At 41.2% G+C, this 27,512-nt stretch overlaps 4 protein-coding genes across 6 annotated transcripts in view; 1 reads left to right on the top strand and 3 right to left on the bottom strand.

Annotated features, from left to right (window-relative positions):
- foxj3 (forkhead box J3) overlaps positions 1 to 7,184 on the bottom strand; it is a 73,018-nt gene extending 65,834 nt beyond the window's left edge. For both annotated transcript variants that reach the window (XM_029502269.1, XM_029502268.1), the window contains exon 1: positions 6,939 to 7,184. The gene's annotated coding sequence lies outside the window, so the exon portion shown is untranslated. The remainder of the gene's footprint in view (positions 1 to 6,938) is intronic.
- A 2,649-nt stretch (positions 7,185 to 9,833) lies between these two features.
- Positions 9,834 to 13,511, top strand: ppcs (phosphopantothenoylcysteine synthetase). Of its 2 annotated transcripts, none has more exons than XM_029503215.1 (4): positions 9,834 to 9,896; positions 10,778 to 11,315; positions 11,410 to 11,513; positions 11,888 to 13,509. In XM_029503215.1, the coding sequence occupies exons 2-4, from the start codon at positions 10,781 to 10,783 to the stop codon at positions 12,215 to 12,217; spliced, it is 969 nt and encodes a 322-aa protein (XP_029359075.1). In that variant the 5' UTR covers positions 9,834 to 9,896; positions 10,778 to 10,780; the 3' UTR covers positions 12,218 to 13,509. The 2 variants fall into 2 exon arrangements, with proteins under 2 accessions (XP_029359075.1, XP_029359076.1); XM_029503216.1 differs by having other exon boundaries at positions 9,851 to 9,901; positions 11,888 to 13,511.
- On the bottom strand, positions 12,523 to 17,762 carry utp3 (UTP3 small subunit processome component). Its single transcript, XM_029503214.1, has 16 exons — positions 17,576 to 17,762; positions 17,058 to 17,145; positions 15,915 to 15,971; positions 15,775 to 15,831; positions 15,552 to 15,675; positions 15,397 to 15,465; positions 15,168 to 15,289; positions 14,924 to 15,079; positions 14,735 to 14,806; positions 14,316 to 14,356; positions 14,138 to 14,234; positions 13,880 to 14,017; positions 13,633 to 13,769; positions 13,492 to 13,558; positions 12,865 to 12,972; positions 12,523 to 12,749 (listed from the first exon to the last, which is right to left on the bottom strand). Exons 1-16 carry the CDS (start codon positions 17,590 to 17,592, stop codon positions 12,660 to 12,662), a joined length of 1,440 nt encoding a protein of 479 aa, XP_029359074.1. The 5' UTR covers positions 17,593 to 17,762; the 3' UTR covers positions 12,523 to 12,659.
- Positions 17,763 to 18,514: 752 nt separating this feature from the next.
- On the bottom strand, positions 18,515 to 24,385 carry fam83e (family with sequence similarity 83 member E). Its single transcript, XM_029502211.1, has 9 exons — positions 23,308 to 24,385; positions 22,738 to 22,884; positions 21,679 to 21,803; positions 21,206 to 21,604; positions 20,771 to 20,830; positions 20,627 to 20,677; positions 20,294 to 20,525; positions 19,986 to 20,201; positions 18,515 to 19,036 (listed from the first exon to the last, which is right to left on the bottom strand). Exons 1-9 carry the CDS (start codon positions 23,773 to 23,775, stop codon positions 18,854 to 18,856), a joined length of 1,881 nt encoding a protein of 626 aa, XP_029358071.1. The 5' UTR covers positions 23,776 to 24,385; the 3' UTR covers positions 18,515 to 18,853.
- Positions 24,386 to 27,512: the final 3,127 nt, after the last annotated feature.

Below are 27,512 nucleotides of genomic sequence, written 5' to 3'. Positions count from 1 at the left end.
ATCCTCCAAGGGTCACAACACCTTGGCAGAGTGGTTCAATCGAGGGGTCAGAGCTGGGCCTGAGATTTCAATGCAGTTATTTTTTTGAAGGTAGTGACTCAGCCTGGCCAAAGCCATCAGTCACACAGCCATCTAGGGAAAACCACACTTGGAGGTAGAGGAGCTGAGGTGCACGTCTCTGGCCCTATGACCAACACACCGATACTTTCTTAATTATATTGAGCAACTGGCACAAACCACATTGCCTCAGTCATTGAGCCCCTCCCCCAGCTAACCTCTCCACCCTCTCATTCATCCACCCTGAGGGAGAGGCATGCAGGCCAGAGGAAGTATGAGTCATCTGAGTAACAAGATGCATTCTTCTGAATTCTCTACAGACATGTTGTTTGCTAAGTGAAGAGCACAGGAGAGTACAGCACAGAGAGATAAAGCAGAAAAAAGTGTGGATACAAAATTAAGCAATAATCAAGAGACAGCCTATGTGTAGGAGCAAGACAGAGGGATGGATTGGGATTGATGGGGCCAGAGCGAGTCACTTGTGTGGGTTTCCTGGTCCACACAGATCAACATTTCCTCCATCTCCACCGAGAGAATCCTTGGCTTCTGTTAGGGGTTTTCTGAATCACAGATGGAGATTCCAAGTACTACATCTAAAGCTAATCTATCAGGTTTCACTCAAGAAAAAAAAGTAACAAATGAAGACAACAGAGAGGGATTTTGACGTGTGTTTTTGCTGAGCATGCAGGGGACGTTGAGGCATAGGTTTTGCATAAGAAAAAGTGTTTAATCACATTGAACAGATCCACAACAGCTCCTCCCCAACCCAACACGACATCTGCAAAACTTGGCAATTGCTCCTTCAGATCATGAGCCTCACACACCACATCACACACAGTCTCCAAGTTCTATGTTAGGCTATTACTGGACTAGTCCACATTAACATTGTCTGGAATCACAAAACAAATGCAGAAGGTACACACAGCCTTCAACAATGATCAGCATAGACAAGGATGTTGTAATAGCCCCTCTTGTGATTTGGTAATAAATGATCAGTCTACACATTCTTCTATCAATAGGGGATGAACTTAAATGATGTGGCATTAAATCATGTCCTCAAAACTCCACTCTTTAACCCTGTTAGGAAGGATTAGTCCTGTGAACTTAATTAAACCTGACCCTCTCACTTTCATCTATGAGTCTGCAGACCACCATTCAAACAATGAGAAATTGCTAAAATCACTGTATTGCTCAGTAATAAGCCAATGAAGCTATTGTTGACTGTTGACATTGTGACTCACAATACATACCTACTTAGAGATAAATATTCCTCTGCAGTGAGCAGACAGATAGTTTTAACTGAAAGAATTCCCATCGCAAACACCACTGACCATCTTTGCAGGGGAATTAAAGCAGCTTTCAGACAAGCTGATTAACTTGAGGTTCCAGATTGGTAATGCTAAATCTTAAATTCTGGTGACCTGCACAAAAGGCAGTGTTTACTCAAGCTCGGTGCATGTGCCATCCACTGCCTCGCAGAGCAGTGAGATTATCATATTCAATCAAGACTAATTTAGGGAAGACACTACACTCATAGCTTCCCAGTATCGCTACTAAATTATCATGTCATGCATGCGCAAGAGGATTCAAGGTAACATCATGGAATACTGCGTTACTGAGATGTCACTTCTTAAGCAGTTGCCCAAATTTGTATCTTTGGGGTTTCTAGTTGCAAGTCTTTTAGGTTTAAATTTGGTCATAAAACTGAGAGAAATTCCTGTTGCTTGTATATTAAAACTATGAGAGGGTAGTTTTACCTAGAAGAGAATCTGCCACAGGAGCCACTGTAATGATTAAACCAGATACCAAATACTACGATGAAAGCACCATTCTTATTACTCAAGCTGTGTCAGTTTAGCAAGCTCTTCTTCCTGCACACTCTAATTTCTCTTAAGAGTGTGAATCCTAAGCATATAAATTGCGTCTGCTTAGTGACGAACAAAAAAGCTTAAGAAAAATACACTGATAGCAAGAGCCCATCAATTCTCAAGGACAAAGCATACAATATGATGAATTATATAATTCTTCAAGGCACTGTAAGTGTCAAGTCAATCTTATTCCTTTAGGACTTGGCTCTTCATTACCATCCATTTAAGTAAAATCTCCAATGGCACAGTTTCAATGTACACTGCATTCACACTGAAATCTTTTGTCTTATGTGTCACCACGCACCACATTAACTCTTCTTTCAAGGAAGTTGACTAAGGCCCTAATCATGTTTTCACATTTGCGCCACCAGGCCACCTATACCATCAAATCTATTTTTATATTACACAGCCATGCAAATTATAAACCTCGGCCTATGTACCTCACACAGCTCAAACACTTAAAGATCTGACTAATATTATATTTGATTCTACACCCCACACTTACCCAGCAAGCTATGCTTTAGGGAGTTACAGTAGTTGCCCTGTAGAGGAAAGGGCCCTCTACAGTAAGACTGGGGAAAAGTCTAAATACTTAAAAATGAAACATGTACCTGAGCAAATGTGCCGGTAATATTAGGCAACGAAATAGGTGAATTAAACATCACACTGATTCATGTCTACATCGCGCTTCAACACAGGACATGAATTGGACCATCCAGGACTAGTTCACTGACAGATTCAACTCAATAGATGGGGAGGAGGTGGGATAAGGAGACCTAGGCAGTGTATTGCTGAATGAATAAAAAATGAAAGTGCAGTGCTTCAGTAAATTCGCTCTCTCCATCCCGGGAGGAGGATTGGTGGTGAAGGGGTGGGGGTGATGGTGGAGGAGAGGCTCATTTGAAAACTTGAACCAATGCTGCATTCCCACATCCACCCATATCCAGCGAGGGGCTCTTTAAAAATTCATTAATTTACAGCAAAAATAGATTAAAGCACCCAGCTGAGCAAAACTCAAAATTTGGCTCCTGAATAACATTAATGATAAAACATCTCCCTCAAGCCCAGGGGGTTTTGCCTGAAGAAACAGTGCTTGATTTTTTTAACCTTACAGCACCTTGAGAATAATATATTTTCAATCATTACTAAATCAATGCATTTCTAATTGTCATTTTTAATTACGCTTTTCTGCAGATGACAAAAAATGAGCTGAGCAAAAACCTGCGAAAACTAATTAAAATCCATCCAAGGATCTGCCATTCCCATGATGCTATGCCAATGTCATTCTATTCACCATTTGATATCTGAGCTACAGAGACTCAATGACAGCTGCTCCAAGCCCCCAAAAATGCCTAGAACTGCAGTTACAGTAATTGCTCTGGCCAGCACTAAATGAGGTTCACTTAAGTGCAATTATCCCCCTCTGATCTCTCACATAAAGAGACTTCTTTAACATGGAGAAGTGGGCTCACACAATGTGACTGCAAACAAGATTCAAATTGGAATCAGGGAGGCATTTCCAGCAGATGAATGGCTTCATAGCTCATCTGCATTCTAGTGGTGCACAGCGTTGCTAATGAAGACTGAGCCAGTCCCTTCTCCCCAAAACAGCCACCATAAGAGCAAAACTTCACACGAGATATAGGGAAGATTTTCTGACAAAACTGTCCAGTCATTTGGCCTGAGCTACATTACGGGACAGCCCAGACTCAGTGCAGAGTAAACAGCTGTGAGAAAGAAAAATGAAGGAAGATATGTTTGTTTTGTTTTTTTTTTTTTTTTTGGGGGGGGGGCAGCCAAGGTGAAATCCCCACTGAAGGACAAGATGATGAAGAAACAAAGAGAAAGAAACTACAACCTAAAACAACTTTGCATTCACTAGAAGATAAGAAATTAAATAAGCCCATTTTGGATTCAGACCAAAAATAAGTCATTGTAGAAAATCCTAAATGGAGACCTTTGACCAACAGCATCACCACTACACCATGCCAAAAAAATGTAGCAGCCGCACTCATGAATAAATTGCCATCTGCCAATCACATAACAATAGGTTTTCAGCCTAAGGGGGAAGATGTAGCAGTCTAATAGGGCTTGTTACTGAGGGTACCTGTTGGGTACTGTCCAACTACATGGGGTGGCGAGGGGGGGTCTGTGATGGGCATTCATGTTGCCACAGGCTCAACTACCACCAGGAGCCTGATAACTGCATCTCACGGATGGCCATTTGAATAATCACTTCAACAAGGGGAGAAATTAAAAAGCCTCTCAGTGAGATGGGGCTAGGCACAGGGCCACATACTGAATTCCAAATGAGGTTCCAATATTGAAAAAGTGAAAAACCTTTTCTAAAATCTAAATTCACTGTACTATACTAGCTAACTGACCCTTGACATCTATCCAAATTAGCTCCACACCATGTCATTATCCTATTTAATCTGTTAAATTATACACTATCACAACCAAGCTGAACGTTATCTGTTGTGACACAATAATGAAATAGCAATATTTATTTACAAGTAGTGACTCTGTATTCCTTGTCATTAACAGATGATGAAAAAGTTGGGTTGCTGGTTAGTTTTTTTTTTTGTTTGTTTTTTTTTTATTATAGAGATAATAGATGATGGGCTACCAGTGCCATGCGTGCACGCACACACGTGCACGCACACACACACACTGTTTTGAAAGCATTCCCTCCACCTCCAGGATTCATATCTTGCCATTCTTGCTTTTAAACAGTTACTGAGACAACACAGATATGTAATCTTCAAAAAAGGTGCCCCCCCCCCCACATCAATTCAGCCCATTCCTCTAAATATTGAGGTTGTTTTAGAAGAGCGATCAATATGAAATCACTTACTCTGCTCAATGTGATTAGAGGTGAAAGAACAAATAACAAAAGAATAATTGTATTACTAAGGATGCCTATCAAAAGTGTATATTGAATCCTCCTATAATCTGACCCTGTGCAACCTCTGCGGTCATGAACAAATTACTTATAATTGATGGAGCTGATGAAGACAAGTAGTGCTCAGGGGATGAAATTTTACAGTGTGTGTGCTGTGAATCACATTTGTGTGTGCAATCTGTAAAATACATGCATCAGCTCTACTCTGTGTCTATTCTTTCACAGCCAGTCCACAAACAAACTCAAAATTCCACTTTTGCATCAGTTATTCCTGTTACATTTGACATTGTTGCTTGAAGTGATTGAAGTTACTGTTTGTAATAAAGCTGTCTTTCAAAAGAGCTGAATTCATTGGATGGCAATAAGGTCCAAGGTATCTAGGTAATGCAGCAGTTGAGACCTGTCTCAGCCAAGGCTAAGGGCACGACAAAAAATGATACTGAGCATAAACTGCACAGAGGGCTTCTTTAGCATCATTTTGTGAAACAACATAAAAGAGAGTGATGGGATGAGTCACAGGAAAAGACAGGATGGCAAATCAATCTAATTTCTGAACAGTATGCTCAACAAAGCTCTCCTCTGCTTATTCAGATGCAGAGAAATCAAAACTTAAACACCTTGTGTGTTCCCCAGCTTCATGCACACATAGCCTGAATCCAGACAGCTTTTGACTTGCTATTTAAAGGATGGGTGATTAAGAAGCAAACCGGGTCTGACCTTTGATTGTGGGTGCTGACTAACGCTATGAGCACTTCGTTAGTTGAAGCATAAGGTCTTGCACGGTTGGCATGTTTGGGGGAATTTTAATGTTTTGTTTGAGTCATAGAGCCAATCTTTCGGTTTAACCTTAATGGCAAGATAAACTACAGTTCAAGAGTACTTTATGTTCAGATAATATTTGCAGCTCATTGCACCTCAACCACCTAAAACATTACAGCGGTCTCATTGATAAAACTCGCACAAGTTGACGGCAAGGCAAATTAGGAGTTCAGCCATCCATCCTCTAATAAAGGCCGCCAGGATAAAGCAAGGACACCGTTTTGTGTACAGTTGGACGCAAATGCCACAGCTGTTTAGTTTAAAGTTGTTGCATTAACTAATCTGTGTCTGCATATACACAAATGGTGAAACATCAAAACAAAGGTGGATGCCCTGACGGAGGACCAAATATTCAGCAGCGGCGCCGTTTGTGTCACCTCGGGGCGACACACAAGGGTACTCCACCACTACAGGCAAGACATGGCCCTGACATGAAAGACAGTGGCATAAAAATCCAACCGAAACGTGCTTTGCACTTGTTGATTGTCCAGCTCCATAACAAAAACTGCGCCTCGCCATTCACTTGGACCGCTTACATTAAATATGAGGCTCGTCGTTTTCTGGAGAAATTTATTGACCGCCCGAAAAAAAAAAAAAAAGAGGGGATTGACAGACGAGAAAACACGCTGCAACAGCTGTGAGTCAGATACCATCAGAGAGCGCAGGAAAGCCAAATGACACACAAACACACACACTTCATGCTGGACACTGCGTATCACATACCAAACAGCTAGCTAACGATAGCTGTTGGTCGGCTTGTATAAGTCATTATAGCCCCCCCAATGCGAGAAAGAAAAAACACACAGACATACACACACACACAGGCAAAGACACAGACACAAACACACACAGACAGACAGACACACACACACACACACACACACACACATATATACATACACACATACACACATCCCTAGTCCTGGCCCAGGAGAGAGCGCTCAGCTAAAGTTAGCAAGCTACCAAAACTGGCTAGCTAGCTGTCAAAGTTGCCCGGTCAGTTGTCACCGGTTGCACGGCGCTGCTAGCAGGCTAATGCAAGAGCTGTCAACTTAGGAGAGTTACAGCAACACAGCCGGGGTGTACTATCACTGACCACGGGGCAACACTGACTGGCTCTCCGGGAAAAAAGGTGTCCCCTCACGCCCCGCCTCGGCGAGCGGAAAGCTGTTTGTCAAGGCCTGTTCACCGGGCTCAATCCCCAGAACTTCAGTGCAGCTCACTTTCCCGTTAAAGTCGTCCATTTCGTGGGCCTTACTTCAACTTCCATGCCCGTGTAGCTCACTTACTCTGGGTGAAAGCAGCTGTGTCGATGGCTCTCTGTAATCCTCACGGTAGTTTCAGAGTAACTGCCCCCTCCCCTTCCTTCCACCTCCTCTTCTCGGTTTAGCGGGAGCCCCCCAGGACTGTCCTGAGCTCTTGGTCGCTATCGTCCTGTGCAAAGAGCCGCCGTGGCCGTGGCTTCGCCGGTATGCCCGCGGTGCTGTGGCGTCCCTGCTCGGCTTCTCTCCGCCTTCTCCCGTTCGCCTTTCTCTCGGCTGCCGAGCCAACATCCGGGACTCTCTCCTCCTCTCCCCCGGCTTGGTTAAATGCCCGGAACTACTTTCACATACGACTACGCACACGAAGGCCCCCCCCCCCCCCCCACTCCGTCTCACCACCCTGCCGCCACAGAAAATAGCGCGCGGTCATACGCACAAGTGAGACTCACAGTGGAAACAACAACACATGGAGATTTCTACAGCCTATCAGGGAATTAGTCTAATGTGGATATTTTTTCACTCAAATTGTCGTATGACTTGAATTAATCTAAGTGTGGTTTGATAAATAAATAAAAAGAAGTCAATAATACCACCTTCACAGAATAAAGACGTAAGAAGTGGACGATTATTCACGATGGGGCTATGTAACAACTCACCATTAATGACGTGGAGAAAGTATTCAAATGATTTGCTTTAGTAGGAGCACTGATGCCAAACTGGAAAAGTAACAGTAAAAGTCCTAAACGGAAATGTTACTTGGTCCTGACAACTCATACATAACGTGTGTCTTAAGTGTGCAATGTGTTAATGACTATTATTATTATTATTATTACATGTGTATTATAAAAATAACTGTGGAAAAACGTTTACTTTTTTACTGTTTTTTTTTATTTACTATTTTTGATCATTGATCATTTTCATGACAGATTGATTTGCTCTTTGTTTTCTTAATCAGTAAGGCGTTTGTAAACCAGAAACATGCCCATCACAGTTAGCCAGAGTGGTAATTTATATTATTTAAAACCACAACCACTTAAACAGTTCAAAATGAATCGAAATCATCAGGTCACTCTGTGTGGATCAGCTAATTCTGTGGAACAGCTTTTGATTGACAATCATTTCAGCTTTACAATGTAGCCTCAATCTATAAGTAGCCTAAAAACCACAACATTAAGGAAAAGACGACGAGAAAGAAATTGAGCTTAACTTTATTTAATTTGCTTCCCTCCTGTAACATAACTGTGGATTAGGGTCCGCCATAACAAAGCCTTTGTATTTGTTCATCTTCTACCGCTTATCCGTTTCCAGGCCGCGGAGGGTGCTGGATCCCAGCTCACTCTGGCATCTACGGACAGTTTAGAGTCACCGATTAACTCAAAAATTATGTCTTTGGATGGTGGAGATGGGTCGAAGTACCCGGATTAAACCGACGCAGGTGCGGAGGCAACTTGCAAACTCAACACAGAATGGCTCCAAGCCGGGAATCGAACCCGCGACTTTTTTATTGTTGGGCAACAGCATTAACCACTATTCCCAATACCAATACATTCTTGTACCAAACTGCTGAATGACCTTATTAACATAATGTAGACAATCCTGACAATGCCAGCTTCATTGTCTCGTGTGGAAATAGTGAGTGTAGACACACATAACATGTTCTACATAAAAAGCCCAATCATTCCTTTTTTGTTTTTTCGTTAACCCGGTTGTAGTTAAATCTGAACAATATTGATTTCTGGCATTCGGATTGACTGATTCTTAAGATGACCTACGGGCCACAAAGTGTCATACCAAGTCACAGCTTATCTATTCAACTCTTATAAATATAAATATAGCCATCAGTGTCTGGAAACCGATCAAATTAGGATACACAAGCTTGACACGTATCCCAGAAGTGCCCCTCAGACTTTTAGTTTTTACAGCAGTGCAACAGTGCCTCTTGTGGGTTGATCACTGGGACTACTGATAAAACTTCCTGAGTGAGAACTGAAATAATAATGTTATATCAAAACATTTACAGCAATAAAAGCCACTCTTTTCCTGTCTATGCAAATTATCAAGCAGCCTAAATATTTATGCAAACTGCTGTTTAAACCGCTTTATTTTCAAATGTCTCATTGAAAAGGTTTTCAAACCTAATGTGGCTTATTATGGATTTTTAAAATAAATACATTAATCAGCAACATTTATTTCATTTCCTATCAACCAACACCACAATATAAGTTCGTGTTTATAGCAGTATGAATCTATAGTGAATTATTGTGGATGCAATTCGAAAGGCCTGTGATTGTTCCATGGCAGACTACATTCTGAAATAGTTCATTCTTACTCTGTGTTGAGTCTCAGAAAAATTTAGGAAACTGATAGAGGAAAACGTATTTACAGTTATTGAGCGTGTAATATTTGAATTATTATTTTTGTTTTGTTTTTTTCTTCGCTTCGTTTTTTTTTTTTTTTTTTTTTTTTTTGTTTGTTTGTTTGTTTGTTTTTTTACTTTTAGATATTAATCTTGATACAAAAGGAAATTAAATCATTAGAATTGTCTCCTCGTAAAAAGAGTTTAATAGAACTCAATTGTACACCATGCTCCGAACTGCACTTTTGGAAAAATGGGCTTTCAATTTCAATGTTTTTAAAAGAAGAGGATCTGAGATTTTAAACCGTTTTTCTGTCGTGACATTTGCTGAGTCAGCGGGACAGTCCAGACCCAAAGATCCCCTTTGAGAGGAAATCCCCGTGTGCTCCTTGTGTTTTCTCGGTGATGTTTGGTTTCATAAGTTTTGACACCGGACATGAAAGCAGCAGCAACTGACGCACAGATGCTCGTCCCCGACTGAAAGCGCCATGTGCTGCGGCTGCAGTTCCGCCCATCGCCTCTGGGGGCGCTGGAGGTTTGTCTCCTGTGTTTATAAACACCGAAGAAGACGACCTCCGGCTTCAGGAAGCGACTTGTGAAGCTACCTGAGACTCACCTTGGAATATAAAGTTGGGTAATTCGTTGGTTGTCTTTAAGTATTTTAACAACGTTACAGAGTTTTCATGGCTATAAAGTTAGCCGACCATGTTTCTGACGATACATGGTCGGATTCTGCCGGAGCGGACTGACCTGCTTTCTTCCTGCTTAACTAACACTTAGTGATAAAGTCACAATCGGATCGTTGACACATGATTCTGTTCCTAACAAAGTGACTTGTTACAAATCCAGTGCCTGTGGCTTCAGGTGCATTTCCATCAGATTGTTGTTCAAACTTCTTGGCATTGTTGAAGTTCGGACATTTCATTTCTGTCTAGCACTGATTCCGAGCAGATGTTATTTCTACACTTCACAAATGGAGTACTTCCATGCCCGCTCAATGAAATGATCCACCCTCACCAAACAGTTTCCACAAGTTTCCACACCACTTTGCGATGGTGTCGAGAAGGATGTCCCCTTAAGAAGAAACTTGCAGCAGGTCCAGACTCGGGAGGGCGGCTATCTGCCTCGTTGGGTTAAGAGATAGGGAGTGTTCATCAGCTGCATTATTGGCTCGTTTTCCTTTCAGTGCTGGTGTTTATATGTGTTGTGTTATATTGGGTTTCTCAATAAAATGCAATACAGTTTTTTTCCCCTCACAACGGTGAATTTCAGATGATTGGACCCAAAAACCTAAAATAGCATTTCTTCATCCAGACTCTCCGAATGAGAAAAATATACGTGAATTCAGTCATTTAGCAGCTGGACATAAGACTGTTACATCTCTGAAGAACGAGCCATAATGTTTGTTCTTGGAGGGCTTCATACTTCAAAATCACTTTTATAAGTCTGCCACTAATCTGTTGCATGACTTCTTGATACTAAGTGCCACTCATTCTCTGTCTCTCATCAGGAAATGGCAGAACCCAGAATATCTTCCATTGATGGGAGGTTAGCTGAAGAATTTGCTGTACCCTCGCACATTGAGGAAGTCAAAGGGAAGATGTCTGCTTTTGCTACACATCACGCAGCAGCAGGTCATAGGGTGGTTCTCATCACATCAGGGGGTACCAAAGTTCCCCTGGAGTCGCGCACTGTTCGCTTCCTTGACAACTTCAGCAGTGGCAGCCGAGGAGCCTGCTCAGCAGAATATTTCATTGAATCTGGCTACGCTGTTATCTTCCTGCACAGGCATCGCTCCCTCTACCCATACACTCGTACGCTTTCAACCATCAACATTCTGGATGCCCTGCAGGTGAGAGGTGAGGCCGACGGAGCTGGTAATTTTGGTGAAGTTGTGGTTAACCAGCAGGTGCTTCCAAACATCACCAAAGTGCTGAAGAAATACCAAGAAGTGAAAGACAACAGACTTCTCCTGCCCATTGAGTTCACCACTCTGTCTGAGTATCTGCATCTTCTCAAAGCAGCAGCACAGGCGCTCAGCACAATCGGTACAGTAACAATAATGTACAGGTTGAAGTCTTAACTTTTGTATAGCACAATGTTTTTAACTTTTCCTCAAATTTTTTTTTTCCCTGCACTTAGGAAACAAGGCAATGTTTTACTTGGCTGCCGCTGTATCTGATTTCTATATCCCAGCATCCGAAATGCCTGAACACAAAATCCAGTCTTCCGACGGTCCTCTTCAAGTAAGTAGCAATGCTTCTATAATAAGCAAGATTTGTTTCTTTATTTATTTATTTTTTTGCTTATAGCATGGCCAATTGTTATGGACATTACTAGCCTTGAGATTTGGTATCATTTGGCATCATTATAAGGTTGAGCCTTTCATTTGTCCCACTATTGTTTATGACTGAACACCCAGAAAACAACTGACATCCAACCCAGAGCCAGTTACATCAAATGTTAGTATATTAACAACAAATTTAGCTGGTGAACGAAAAAAAAAATATATGAATATGATTGTTTTAGCATTTAGCTGAAGTGCAGCCTCAAAGAACTGAATGCATGGCTATATGCTTGGTCTTGCTCTTAACAAGAGTACATTTGCTTTCTCCCTCAGCTCAGCTTGAACATGGTCCCCAAAATACTGTCCCCATTGGTGAAGGACTGGGCACCCCAGGCTTTCGTCATATCTTTTAAGCTTGAGACTGATGCTACCATCCTGCTGGAAAAGGCTCGCCGGGCTCTGAGCACCTACAGGCACCAGGTGGTTGTGGCCAACATACTGGACTCTAGAAGGGGTTATGTGCTGGTGGTGACCCCTTCAACTCAGACAGAGTTGATCCTTGCTCAGGAAGATATACAGAATAAATTGGAGATAGAGGAGAGGATAGTGAGCAACCTCACATCAGCACACAGCAAGTTCATAACTGAACAAGTGGGCTTATAGGCGTCATAAGCACATCTTGATTCAATGATACTGTATTAATTTGTCCTACTCCCTGAGTTACAAATTCAATCCCACCAAAGTTTCTACTTGCCTGTCTTGCATATAAAGTTACTGTATGTTCAGTAAGTTGTCTGGTTGCTAAGCCTCAGTTATCAGCAACTGTAAACACTTCATGCCTTTCCTTGTCCTTTTTACCAGACCTAACAGGGCTCCGAGGGTATAATGCTGCCTCTGTACAACTTATTGAGGGTTAAAAATAAAATCTTTATTCATAATGTACAATAATCCAGGATATGTTGAGATTATTTTCAAAACAGCAGCCAACTGTTGAATAATCCAGTGGCATGGTTTATTACAGTAAATCACTAGAACATCCACAAGTACAGATTGGTATTTCTTCAACTCTATGAAACTTGGCAGCATATTTCGGATTTTCTCTCGGTTACTTGAGTTTGATGCTCTTCTTGATGCCAGCACGAATACCAGACATCTCTCCACTGTATCTTGTCTCCTCACGACGGACTTCACGGACCTAGTGAATACAAACAACAGTTTCACTTTCATTCTTGCTGCGAGTGACATGCTTGACTCAAACTGGTGACCAGAATGCTTCCTGCTTTTTAAAAGTGAAGATGAGGAGTACAAACCTGCCCCTTTCTGCGGATTTTAGCCCGTCTGAACTTCTCTCTATGTTTGACTCTGGGATTACGGTCAATCTTCTTCCTCTTTGGCGTGAGCCCCTTGTTCTTGGCCATCTATGAAATTAGTAATGACACATAATTACAATAAGTATTTAAAAGTTACAATGTCTGATATGAGTTCCATGAAGTGAATAGAGTGCGAGTAACATCAGATCCTGAAACACACCAGCAGGCTTTGACATACAATACACCTGAGCAGCAGTGAGAGGAACATGAACTGTCATCACCTGCATTGCTGACACAACTGTAAATTACATTCCAGTACAACATAGCTTGGCATATTGTCACAAACTACAGTACATTCACAAGCACCACTAGGTAGTGCCCTTCTGTCATCAAAAAATAAAATTACATTTTACCCTCTTAAATGTCTGTCTTCCCAAAAGAACCAGACCTGTTTAAGACCATCAGTTCAGGGACTAAGTCAGTATAAACTCTGACAATTTACTGCATCTTGAACTAGTAGGAGGACCAACTTCTATTACCTATGAATAGTGAACAGTTATTCTGTATGACAAAACTCCTTAAAATAAATACTGGAATGACAGTTTGTGAGTGTTTGTAGCTCAGTACCTGATAAGTAATTCCTCTCTTAGCATCTGGATCCAGCTCCTCCTCATCATCATCATGTGCCACCAACCTGCAAGAAAATGACCATTCATCAGACCGCCAGTCATTTTGGTCCTGTCATTGACAATGTCAAGCCATACGTACTCTCCGGCATTTGGAGTGTTGCTCTTTCGCTTTAATTTCAACCTCTCCTCTGCATCTCTGTAAAAGCGTAGTGCTGCTTCCTCATCCAGGTCAGAGTCTGAGGCCTCCTCGACCTCAGGCTTTGTTTTCACAGAGCCCTGGAGCAAACATACATTCATTAGCCTTTATGTTCTGTATCAAACGTGGGCAACAGATTCAACCTGAGGATGTACTTTGGATTCCAAAACAATATATTAAAGTGTCCCACCTTTTTCTTCTTACTGGAAACTCTAGTCTTCTTGGACTCTGCTGTGTTGTCGATGGCATTATCATTCTCCTCAGAAGTCAGCAGTTTACGATACTCTGGTGCGAGCCGAGCATCCACTGCTCCCAGTTCATTGATGAGCTGCAGGCATAATAAAAGAGTCACTAAAACAGAGGGCTGTAACTAATGGGGATATGTGTTTGTCACAGTTAAATAGTGAAAAAAACTTTGCTAATACTGCATGTCCATGTGTGGACGTACATTTCTGTAGGTGAGAAGTCTTTCAATCACAGGGTGGTTGTGAGCAGGGATTCGTTTTGCTTTCAGGACCAAGTAGAAACTGATGTTTGTGCAGTAGCTGTAGAAGGAAACAGTAATTTTTCAGTCAGGCCAACAACATGAACATGCAACTTTGATTTACAATTTTAGTACAACTTACTTGAGATAAAGTTGCTGTTTTGTCTTCAGGAAGTCAGCACCCTTTGAAAATAGAACCCAAGTTTTTTTTTTTTTTTTTTTTTTTTTTTTTGTTAATTAACACTTTTTTAACCATAGCTTCCTAGTGAAAATATCTTATATATTGATGTATATCATTTCAGCATATAAACACAAAACCATGACAACACATTTCTAGTTCACGTTCTCTATAAATAAAGGTAATTGTGAAATTTCAGGAAAACAATTGAATCTCACTACTGTTCTATCATTTTACTAAACCTAACCATCATCACGTTCAGCTTCAATGTCATTCCTCTAATTGCATGTCCAATGACAAAAGACTGTATTGTGTACTCTTTTGTAAATACATTTCAAGGTTTGGTTGAAACAAAATTGCAAGAAAAGAAAAACAGCGCTGACCTTTCCTGCTGGGATCTTCCCATCCTTTATCATCTGCATGAGGGGCTGCAGCTCATCCTTCAGTTCAGTAAGCTGGACGCAAGAGGCACAAACCAAAATATTTCACACAGGTCTAAGGTTTCTAAACAAGTATCTTTTAGCTCAGTAGGTTCTTTTGCATGCTTGATGATTTGGGAGCACATCTTTTACCTTTGCATTCAAATCCTGAATAAGTTCAAGCAACTCTGGAGATTCCTTCTTTAGGAGTTTCATTTTTTCCTTTTTAGACATTTGGTTTAGGTCTTTCATAATCCTCTCCTCTTTTTCCAAAGTCTCCTTTTCAGGCTTCTCCTCTACAGCTAATTCCTGAACATCAAAAAAGGTAAATGTCAACATCATTACCATTACATTTATCAGTGGAGGCATATAGGAGAAAGAAGAACTAAAAAATTACCTGAAAGAAGTTTAAATTGTAATCTTCCTCGCTCAGATTTGCAGCCAAACGATTTTGAATGTTTTTCGCCTCTTCTTCTTCCTCTTGTTCTTCAGCTTCCAACTCATCTTGTGATTTCCCTTCTGTAACAGTTTAGATGTTGCACAAACAAGCATTAGCATTAGTCATACAGGTGAAAAAATGATCATGATTTTCCTCCATTAAATGCTGGAGATTAAAAGATGCTTACTGGTGGTAACATAATCAGAGTCGTAGAACATCTTCTTCTTCTTGCCCCATGCCATTTCATTGGGAAGGTCTAGGAAAAGCAACAATTACAGTTAAAAGGGCTAGCTTTGAACAGTAAATCAAATACTGGACATATAAACTGATCATTTTGTTTACCTTCTTCTTTTTTCCTCTCTAAATCACTTTCCATGTCTGAATCCTCTTCCTCATTCTCTTCTTCTTCTCCCTCCTCCTCTTCCTCCTCTTCTGATTCAGAATCATCCAGGGCCATCACCTCCTCCTGTGACATTTAGAAAAGTAAAACTTTCTAAGCCAATTTTCTGAAAGTTTAGAGTATAATACAATGAGATGGGGGAAAAAAAATGAACTACTGTGTCACCTCGTCATCGATTTCCTCCAAATCACTCTCCATTTGAACACCACAGGCGAGAAGTTTCTATTACAAAATGAACAAAAAGGAAACTTGAGGACATGCGGCTTCATTCACTCAGCACAGAACTGCTAGCAATCTACACTTACAGCTATCTTCTCATCATGGAACTCATCAATTTTGTCCTTTGTGTACTGCGACGATCTCTGAAAGGAAGAGAGAAAATAGGTTTGAAGGTGCTCAACATAACAATCACAACAACAAAGCAGAGCTGATCAAATCATTCTATCACAATGTAAAATTAGTCAGTTAGTTACTGTCTGACTTATTCAGAATTGTTTCCTGCTATTACTGTTACAATTTTCTGAAAGTGCTTGTTATTGACGAAGCTGCATGTTCATATAACTGCTGTTTGTCTACTTAGGGTTTGAAGACTGTACTCACCTCTATTTTAATGTAATACCAGTACTTGCAGTAATACCCAAAATATTGGTACATTATTGCTATATCAAAGAATTGATTCAAAAATGAAAACCAACACAGAGAGCATGACATAGACTTTGCACTGGGTAAATTAATATTAATAAAAAGGTGGCAGGACAACTGTGCAATGACAAAGAACCGAATCTGAACCATGAGTTTTGGCGTAAGCGATGAAAAAACTATGAAACTGAGGAAAGTTTATAAATAATACCCATGACCTACTTTTGACTAAAACATTATTGGCTCCTGTAGATGTACATCAGAAAATGTTGGAGCAGACAACAGGGAAGCAGCAGAGAGGAGAGATGAGTTTGAGGGTAAACTAAGAAACAAACTATCTTTGAGGATTCATATCAGGGCATCGTCAGCTGGCAGGGTCATGTATGAGTTTCATTTGAGGCCATTTTGACTCATTTTGACTTTTATTTGCCATTATCATTGCGTAATATAAATGAATGTAATGTACAACAATGTTTTCTCCCAGTTCTTGTGATTTACATATATGATTTTTGTCCCGTGAACACGGTGAGAATGTTCATGTATGTTTTGTCAAATAAATACATATTTTTTATGAAGATCAATGTTTGTATTTGTTTACCTCCCCATTAGCAAGGGAAGTTTCATATAGTGCTTTTTGTGTTGCAAACGCCTCACACCCAATAGACTCCCAAATGAAAAAAAAAAACAACAACAACAACAACATCTGGATGTGTTATGACACTTTAAATTTCCTGCTTTTGGGAGTCTGTTTGATTCAGAGACTGCAGATTCCCCAGCTAGCGGGGACATGTCCCCCCCGGTCATCCTACCTTATCGGGGACAGGCATGTCACTGTAGGCTTCAGGGTCATCCTCGTGGTAGGTCTGAGTCCTTTTAGGCCTCTGCGGCTGTTTTCCCCTGAAGAGAGAAGGGCAGAGTGAGACAGGGAGGGACAGGGAGAGACAGAGTGGGGCAGAGCGAGACAGGGAAGGACAGAGACAGAGAGAGGGGCAGAGCGAGACAGGGAGGGACAGCGAGAGATAGAGAAAGACAGGGAAGGACAGGGAGGGACAGAGACAGGGAGGGAGATACAGAGAAGGACAGGGAGACACAGAGAGGGACAGGGAGACACACAGAGAGAGAGAGAGAGGGGCAGGGAGAGACAAAGAGAAACAGGGAGACACAGAGAGGGACACGGGGACACGGAGGGACGGGGAGAGACAGATGTGCTGCCTTATTTAATGTGCTGACACAACGGAAGGAAAAGCTCTGAATGATCTCTGAAGGCTACATGTGAGCTGGACTTTAACAGATAATAGAAGAGGAAGCTAACTTTGGACAAACTCACCTTGTAGCGCGAACCATGATGGAGGAAAAAAAACCCGCACACGTCAGCACACAAACAGGAAGTCACCTTGATAAACAAACAGCCGGGACTTAATCTGAGGAGGAAAACGACAGAAAACTGAAAATAACTACTGAGCTTCCCACGGACACATTTCGTCTCCAGTGGCCACGTGTTTCCTTCAGCTTTCCTTCATGGGCCATCCATCAGACACACTAAAGGTCCGCAGCGCCTCCTGCAGCACCGGAGTGTAACTACAGCTCCGTTTCTTTTTAAATGGCGCCAGCTTTACATCTCTCAAGGCCTTTTCCTTTCCCAAGTTAAAAACAACCCAATGGTGGTTATCCAGGTTGTCCCACAGAAGGATAGATGATGATGATAGATGAGATGACAGCCAAAGAATCAGTGGTGCCATAAACATCTGTTTGCTGTTTTGGGATCCTCAGGGCACATTTCTGGTTGTAAAATACTGAAATAGGTGCTAAGGCAGAGGTCAGTTATACCTGAAGTCTCTTGGCAATTTGACCAAATCCCATGTAGACTGTGTGTGTGTGTGTGTGTGTCACATTATTGCATCATTTAGTTCTTGATCATTTCAGTCTGGACCAAAGTGGCAAACAAAACTGTTTATATTACCACATATTCAGCTGTGAATATGATATAAAATGAAACCTAAAAAATTGTCAAACCATTAAATCGTAGTTTGATGAAGATGCTATTTTAACTAAATGAGAAAATCTGTCATGTATGTATCAGTATGTCTCAAATGTATCAGACCTGTTTTAATTGATAAACGTCTTACCTGTCTCCACCAATTAATCAATGAAAACTCTGCTCACTTCAAATTTCTATCACAAGCTGAAGTTTTCCTCGCAGCATACTTAAATTAAAACAGAAAGGTGAAACCGCAGGCATGCACCAAACCATGCCGGTTATTTTAAAGAGACATTTTTCTTTATTGCAGCCACTGAGTTTGTGATTCCTCTGCAGTGGTTAAAAAAAATTCATTGTGAGCAGCATGAAATTTATTTATGTTAGCATATTCTAAATTAAATGACCATGTACAGTATTCAGCAAAACATTGCATCAGATTCAATGGGTCATCCCTCCAAAAGATAAAACCTATTCATCCTCCATAATAACAATATTCTTATCATCAGAGTCACCTCCTGTTCTTGATTGTATTGAATTATTAACACTGTGAAGGGCCATAAATGTCCACTGCTGGCAGTTACAATGTTGATACAGAAGGTATTGTTCATATATTTTGGCGTTGACTCTTCACTCTTGTTTCCCCTCCTTTTCTGTCTTTGACCTCCTCCAGTCCAATCTGAGACCATAACTAGAACTACGAGGCCTGTGTGAGGACAAAAGGTTTTTTTCAGTCCTCTTAAATCCAGTTAGCCCATCATTCCTCTTCCTCATGAGGACAGCACCAGGGGTCATCAGACCTGGGTCAAAGCACTGCCAAAGAAATAGAGACTGATGTATAACAAGGACTGTAAAAGTTTGCTTGAATGACAATGTGTCTAAATCTTTGGACCACGAGGAAAATGTATCTGTAAAACTGAAATGGTAAAGCCTGCATCCCAATGACATGACACTCATAAAATGAATCCACAGTAACATGAACCAAATGACTTGTGTCGATTCACTCCACTGACCACAGATGGAATGTAAATGCAATTTCTATGGGACGGCGTTGTTTTAAGAGCCACAGCCAAAAACAGGTTGGGAACCATTACTGCAGAACTTGGGTTTTAGTAAGTATACTCATACTTTCTTTTGTAAAACATTGATTTTTTTTAATTTACTTTAGAGGGTAAATTCCACAAAATAAGAAACAAATTTAGCCAACTTACAACAACAAACACAAAACAAAAACAACAAAAAGCATCAATGCAGATAGTTTTGATTTGAACTGAGTGTTTTTTGGGATGTCTTTCTGTTTAAGATTTCCATCTCCACTTTGTTTAGTTGGTGTTCACACTATTAACAAGGGGCTCACTGTGAGCAGCTCTCCCTGGAACTACTTTAAAATTAAAACAGTCTTTGTCTGTGTACTTCACATTTAATTGGATAACTAAATTGTCTCTGTTTTAACTTTTAAATTATAGATTTGGCTGTTTTTGAGCACCACAAACTAAATTTAATTTACCTTCTTTGTACATATTTATCTCAAAACCGGGATAAACAACAGTAAATCTGTCTGTCAGCAGATGTAAGTAAAGACAACAGCCCTTAGTTTTGTCATGGTGCTCTACTTTTACTCGAGTAACAAATCAGAGCACTTCTGTTCCTCCACTTTATCAAAAGGTAACATCGTCTTCTCCAACCTGGAAATATACCTTTTCCTCCATTAAGATTTAATCAGAAGGATAAACACAGAGCTGAAATGGGTGTACATACTTACAGCTTTAGACCTTGACTCTGGGACTTCTCTTGCATCATCATTCATATCGTTGTTGTGGATGCTCAGGTCCATCATGGACCGGCTTATTTCTGACTCAGCAGCTTTTGATCCATTCTTGGTAAATCTTGATGTGCTCTGCTGGGACTGAAACCTCTTCAAGATGTCACTCAGAGAGCTGAACCCCTCAGACTGTGGGACCATCAGGATTATAGGCTTCTGTGAGGAGATAAATACATCTCATTGCCTCCTCCGCATTAGAGTATAAGAGTTTAACCAAGTGATTAGACAGGAAAAAATCCATCACTTACCCTAGAAGAGGGCGTGTTCTCCAGTTTGGAGCTAGTTTCATCCATGCTGCTCTTCTCCTCCAAAATGGGCTCTGGTGTTGAGTGATCTCTTGCCTTAGTATTGGAAAAACTGACCAGATTGTATGTTGTGTCTCCTGTTTTATCATCGTGTGCTGTTGCTCTGTCATCTGAAATAGTGGTACTTTCTTTGGACAGTTGCCTGGAAATGGCTTTTTCGACAATGCAATCCACCCTTCATAGGAAAAAGGATATTTTATTTCACATTTCTATTCTATTTATTTCTATTTGAGGGGTATCTCATTTCATGTGCTGTCTTAATTTTTTGCCTGTTACCTTTGAATTATTTCTTGAGTTGTTGGGTGACTTGTTGGAGACTGTGAGTTGCTATGAAATAAATCAAGATTTGTATGAAACCATTCCAGAAAAATATCTCACAACCATTGACGCAATGCGAAAAATTACTGTAAGTAGACTTACTAGAAAGGTGTTGATTTATCTGGCACATGGTTTGTCACTGGAGAGGTGCTGTCATTTACCCTGCAAAATACAAAAAGGCTTCAGTAAAGTTCTGGTAAGTAAACATTTGCAAAGGCAAAATTACTCAAAGAATGTATTTCGGTGTAAGTTTCAAATAAATCCCATTAAATGTTGACTAAACAATATATTTAATATGTTTTCCAGAAGAACATATTTTAGAACTACCATTGAATCCATTTATGGTGACTACAGCACTTTCAATAAAATCAAGACTTGGCTGGTTGAAAGAGATGCTTTGTGTGCACCATACACATTTATGGAAATGTAAAAGCAAGATTTGCAGCTACTAACTATAACTACCTACTTGACCCAAAGACAACTTCAAAGCCTCGCGACTTGTGTCCTAGATCAGTTAAGTGAAGAGGGTCGATGTACCTTTTTTCAGCCATAAATTGGTCTCCATTGTTCGTAAAACTGTTGATAACGGGTGTGTTTATATCGAACAGCGTGTTGTTCATCAGTGGCATGTCATGTTGATTAAGAGGACTGTCTGGGAAACAGGTGTCTCTCTGGACAACACCCATGGCTTCCCAGTCCAGAAAGGAATCAGCAGATGGAGATGAGGGGATGACAGTCTCAGGCTCCAAAGAGAGTTGCTTTTGGAACTGGAGACCTTGAGTCACATCCACGTGGGCACCTGCTACCCTCCATGTGTCTGGGACTGGCAGGGAAGAGCCAAAAAGGATCCTGAATTCCCGATCAAACCAGTCAACTACTGGGCCACAAAGAACGGTGATCAGCTGCCGGTGCAGGTGAGCGTCCGTCCATGTGAGGCTGAGGAGTACAAAGACAGCTTGTTAATTTAGTCTCAAGCGTGTGAAAAACCTGTGAGAGGAAGGTCTGGTTACCTATAGCTGCCATGAATTACTGTCTCTAAATCCACTAGAAGGAACTTGTCTTTCATTTCCCCGATCACTGTTCTTCCTGTCCTTGAACAGAAGCTTTTCCCTCCAAGAGCACGGACACGGATGTTCTGCCAGATCACAAGATTAGGTTTAAACTCAACAAGCAATTGGACCAAATCATGATGTTTATCTGTGATGGAATATGAAAAATCAAATACTCCTGCCTGCATTTATGCACAAGGGTTGTGTGTTAACCAGAATCTACACCTTGGCAGTGTTTTGAGATAAACACTAATGACAGCATGGTAACACATCCAGAGTAACAGTGCCAATATGTTGATGTTGAGCAGATCCCTTAGCAGTGGCCATTAGCAAATGTTGCTAAACAGAAAGTAAAGGTGAGATGAATGATATTTTATAATTATTTCTTCTTTTGGCCATGTAAAAACATTTTCCTTTGAAGTCTGAACCTGGTGATGGTGCTCGATAAATATTCAAGGGATCAGATAATGAGAAATATCAAATGTCTGTCCCAACTTTCTTGGTTATGCTGAACGATTTCCCCGACAAGTTAAAAGGTTGAGCTGCTGTCGACATTAGATGAGAAATCAGGGGATCATGAAAGACGCTGATTCATTCTCTGAACACGTTGCTTTCTCTGCTTATCCATTCAATATTTGTTGAGATGTTTGAGTCCAGACCAAATTGGTGGGGCAAGCAGATGCTGCTGATTGTCGTAATTGTTGCATGGGAGAAATTCTTAAGTCACGCAGTCATCGCATAGTGATTCATTTAAAGCTCAACCTGACAAAGAATTTGCGCTTGTTAAGCCGTGTTCAACACAAGTCACTGACTGATGAGAGAGGCACAAAGTGGTGAATGCTGTGTAACAGGTTCATCCATGTGCTGTCCGAGTACATGACATTCCTAACTAAACAGGATGCCAAAGCAAATAGACAGGCTTGTAGTTTATGGTCTAACTCTAAATAATAGATGCAGCACAATACATGTGATATTGCTACACACTTTCTGATGTGATATTTATGAAAGGGGGGGACTCACCTGGTGCTTGAGTCGGTTGAGAGTGAAATTCTCCTGAATTGATCTTTGGTTCAGAATGATGTAGACAGCAACACCACGGTAGGCAGCATTGTACAAATCATTAATTATTGCACTATCTGTCAGTCTGTCTGTCACGATGGCAATTACCTGCATGCCGGACAAAATGCAATTTATTTTTGGCTTTATAGCTCAGAAAAGACTTGGACACATTAAAGCCATAACTGAGGAGAATGTTCACACCAAATGTTTTTTGTGTAAAATTCTCCTCTAAGAATTGTTTTATCATTTGTGCGTGGTGCTTCGGATATCACAGCTATTGAATGTTGGAGAAACTGAAGCTGTGCATCATATTTTGTTGATTTATCACTGAATTTAAACCTCATTAAAAGGATACTTCAGCAAACAGTAAATATATAGATAGTCTCTAAAGTTATAGTTTGAAACTGCAAAGATTTTAGAAAATAGAAATTCCCAAGCAGAGTACATTATCCTTAAATTTGTACAGTTCTGCCTAATTGAAAATGCTGTAGTATTCATTCATAAAATTAAATCATCATTATATTTGCATACTTCGCTGGCTCTTTGTAAGTGCCGTCGTATTATCTCTCGCACAGGAGGATCTCCTTCAGCAGGAGGACTGGTATGGACTGTAACGCTCCCCTTCAGCACCCAGGGCTTCTTTTCAGGCCAGCCAAGGTCTAGGATTGGGGTTGGTATGTCTGAGTGGTCAGGGAAGTAGGTGGAAAAGAAGTCCCCCATGTCTGAACTGTCTTCCACTCCATTCTCCTCCTGCTGGACGTGCAGCTGCTTAAGGCGACAGTCCTGAGCCCAGCTGGTTATCTGGCTGACCTCCTCAGAAGACAAGAAGCAGCCGGGGTACTCAGTGCTGCTGGAGCTGTAGAATGCTTGAGGTCCTAAATCCAGGAGTCTCTCCACCGCATGCCGCTCCTCCTCACAGTAGAGGAAGTCAGGGGAAGACACAGTCACAGGCAGGAACACCACATCCTCATCAAGGCTCTGCTCTTGAGAGTTTGACATAACTGCAGTCTGAGTGTCTCGTCAAAGTTCACGCTATTGGCTACACTTTTCTACCAACAACACAATCCCAGGCTGGCTCCAATCACCCTTCGGTCTCGTAAACGTGATCATGTTCTTCATACTTCTGGCACAAAAAAAAAAAAAAAAATCCAGGTTGGCAAGTGATATCCAGAAATCATCAGATCTGTCTTGGTGGCTTAAAGTCGCTCCCTCTTTCAAAGGTCTGTTCAAGGTTCACAAATTTCAGTCCCAAATATATTTTAATGTTCTGCAGGAGATTTGTTCCCCAGCTCTTGGTTATTTAAAATGAAATATCAATAAATTGTCTTTAAAAAAAAAAGGAAATTTTGCCTCACATAAGAACCGCGAAACTGCTCCATGGCACTGTCTCATATGCCAGACTCAGGTGTTAATCATAAGCTGTCAGGTGAAGCGTCCCCTCCCCTTCATGCCATTTCATTCCTCTGTAATTTCCACTCCCTCTTACTGACATTGTTCTCAGATTCCAGAGCAAGCGTGCAGCCATTACATCCATTTGTGTCTCAGACACACATTGTCGATCCGACAGTACCTGCTCCGTTTCCAATAGCAACATAAATAAAGATACAGTCATTGACATTCTGTTTTCGCTTCATACGCTCACTAAAGCTGTGCGAGGTGTGTGGCATATAATGTTGACATGCGTCATGTGTCTACGCTGAGGCTGTTGTTTACCTCACTGCCTCACTGTTTTGAGACTGGTCCATCCTGACAGGTAGGATGGCTTGTAAAAGTTTGGCAAACTTCTGAAAGTGTCAGTTGCATTCCCACTTGGTCTTGTTTTATTTCTTTGATAAAAACTTTCAATCAGTTGATTGTGAGCCATCACAGGTTTCTGTAACCCCCCCTCCCCCCCAAAAAAAAATAAATAAAAACAACTGTGTCAACATATTTGATACACTAGATATTGAATGTCAGACAACAATTAGATCTGAAAACAGAAATGTGACACACCCTGTAGCAAACCACACAGTCGTGTTAAGTCAGGGGATCTCAGCTGCACTGTGTTACACGGGAAGCACTTCGTAAACAAAACAAGCTGAATGAACATTTATCCATTTCAGGAATGCTCTTTGCCTAACCCTTGTGTGCTCTTAACATTCTGTATACTTCCCTTGTCCTATGGGCCGCCTTCACCAAAGCCCTAAAATAAAGCAGCTTAATTGAATTTTAAATCCAATATCTATGTTGTATGATGAAACATCCTGTTATTTATCAAATCAACTCAATTTTATCATATATTTTTACAGTGAAAAAAGATGTTCACCAGTGAATATGATTATTAATTTTTTCCCTTTTTTCTTTTTTTTTATTTTATCACAATCCAACTGTCATAATAGTTTTCTTTTATAAGTAAAGGTTTATTATTACTATTATATCAGAAATGTCTGAAGAAATTACAACTGAATTAATTTTATTGAAAGGATAAATAACAGTCAACATTATGTAACTTTTCCAACAGTTTATTCTTTGTTAATATTCTTTAAGAAGTGAATTATCAAATACATCTCTCTTCTCTTCTCTTGTCTAATAACAAAACAGCAAAAGGTTGCTTAACATTGAACATTAGCATATGTGGGACAGTATGTGCCAACGTGAGCACGTATTTCTCACACGTGCAGCACACATCTTTCATCTTGCAGTCCTTCTTCCAGGGGCAGAAATTGCATCGTTTTCTCATGCCTGACCCAGCTGCAGCCTCAGCTGGCTCAGGACAAGATTCAGCTCCCTGAGCAGCTCTCACAATTGCTGCAGAGGCTTCTGTGCGGGGGAGGCGCTCCCTTCTTGCGATGCATGGGGCGACAAGAGCCTTTCCCAACTGCTCCAGGAAGATCCTGCTCCTGTTCTTCCTCTCAGCCATCCAGGTTGGTTGGATCGTCTGCCGTATCACAAAGGCTGGATGTGTGCATGTTGAGACATCAAGGATGTTGTGGAAGATGACCAGGGGCCAGCGTGCAGTCATCCTTCTGCAGCTGCACGTTCCAATAACCCTGTCAAGGTTGTCCACTCTCCCTTTAGTGCGGTTGTAGTCCAGGATGGTGGCTGGCTTCCTGTCTTCACGATCAGTAATTTCAGCTGCCTTTTGCAGTGTACTCAGTAGCACCACGTTCTTGTTCTTTTTTTGGGAGGTAAGATACAAGAGTGGTGGTGGGGGTGAAGGCAAATTTGTCGACCACTCTCCCTCTTGTTGCAAGGAGTGCAGGGGGGAGTTCAGGCTTGTTTTTCCGAACAGTGCCAGCTATGGTCATTTTCCTTTTCAGGAGCTGCTGGCTGAGTTCATAGGCAGTGAAAAGGTTGTCACGTGAGACGTTGTGCCCCCTCAGTCCAACCGTCAAATCAAGTACAACACGCACCTGGTTCTTCTCTGGTGCTCCACTGGGCAGCTTCTTGGTGTAGACTTGCATATTCCATGCATAGCTGGATTTAGCATCACAGGCTGCCCATATTTTGATGCCATATTTTTCTGGCTTGCTTGGCATATACTGCTGGAAAGGACAGCGACCTGATAAAAAAAAAGAAAAAAGACAAAGATTACAATCAGTAGTGAGTGTGAGTGTCACAGAAAAAAATCACATGAATCAACAAAGTAAAAATCTAAATTTCAGGTAAGTAACACTGCGAAAATAAAAATGTACCTTTGAATGGAACCAACTGCTCAGCTACTGTGACTTCAGGTCCAGGGTTGTAAAGGTAACCCACTTGTCCCAGACGTCTCTGATGGCTTCCAGTTTGTCCGTCACACGCCTTGCTGATCTTGACTCACGGTTGTCTTAGCATTCTTGACAAAGCGTGGAAGACTTTCAGCGGCATTGTGGCACGAAAAATTGGCCTTCCACTCTCTGCATCCCAGAGACTAGATGTAGCCTCGCCACGAGACCTATAGACACCTGCTCAGATCAGAAGCCCTATGGAGCAATGCAGGTCAGTCTGATCCACATTATTCCAGTTGTCTCCATATTTATGGGAACCCTCCATATTTGTCATTTCCAGTATGATCTTTTCAATGGCTGGTGTGATGAACAGGAGGAAAGTGGAGGAGACGTCCTTAGCATGGGCAGCTGAATATCTTGTTGGCCCTGGGGTCATCCTAAAGATGTTTTGTGCTGCGGCTCTTCCTGGGGTTCCGTCCGTGTTTGATGAGGACCATGTGATTTTACTGTTCTTGGATAAAAATGTCTCTCTGTCAGCTTGGGTCATTTCTTCTTCATCTAAAGAGACTTCATGGTCTGTGTTGTACTCCTCCTCATCTTCTTCTTTAGATACCTCTTCTTCCACATCATAGTGCTCTTGCTCATCCTGAACCTCTGAAAAAATCTGGTCCAAGACCTGCTGGACAGTGAAATGTCCACTCATGGCTTCAGCAAGGAACCAACTGGGGGTTCTTTGGTCAGAGGTATCTTTATATGCTCTCCACTGAATTTGTTTTACATTGTGTTTTTTTGTTTTGTCTGGGATCAGAGGTGCAGGCGCAAATTCAAGTTCAATTTGTATATCAATAGGAATCCAGTTTCTTTGTTGTGTGTGTGTGCGTGTGTTAGAGGGAGTTTGTGTATGTGGCCTTTGAACTTTTTTCTGTCATGTAAATGCTTTTATAACAAACAGGTCAAAAATGACCCATAAGACAATCTTAGGACCCTAGTGGTGTACAGCCCATATGGAAATGTAAACAAAACCAGAGTTTCACTTTTTTTAATGTT

This window comes from Echeneis naucrates, chromosome 5, assembly GCF_900963305.1.
Source record: "Echeneis naucrates chromosome 5, fEcheNa1.1, whole genome shotgun sequence".
NCBI lineage: Eukaryota > Metazoa > Chordata > Actinopteri > Carangiformes > Echeneidae > Echeneis > Echeneis naucrates.
This window is presented reverse-complemented; position numbering and strand designations above follow the sequence as displayed.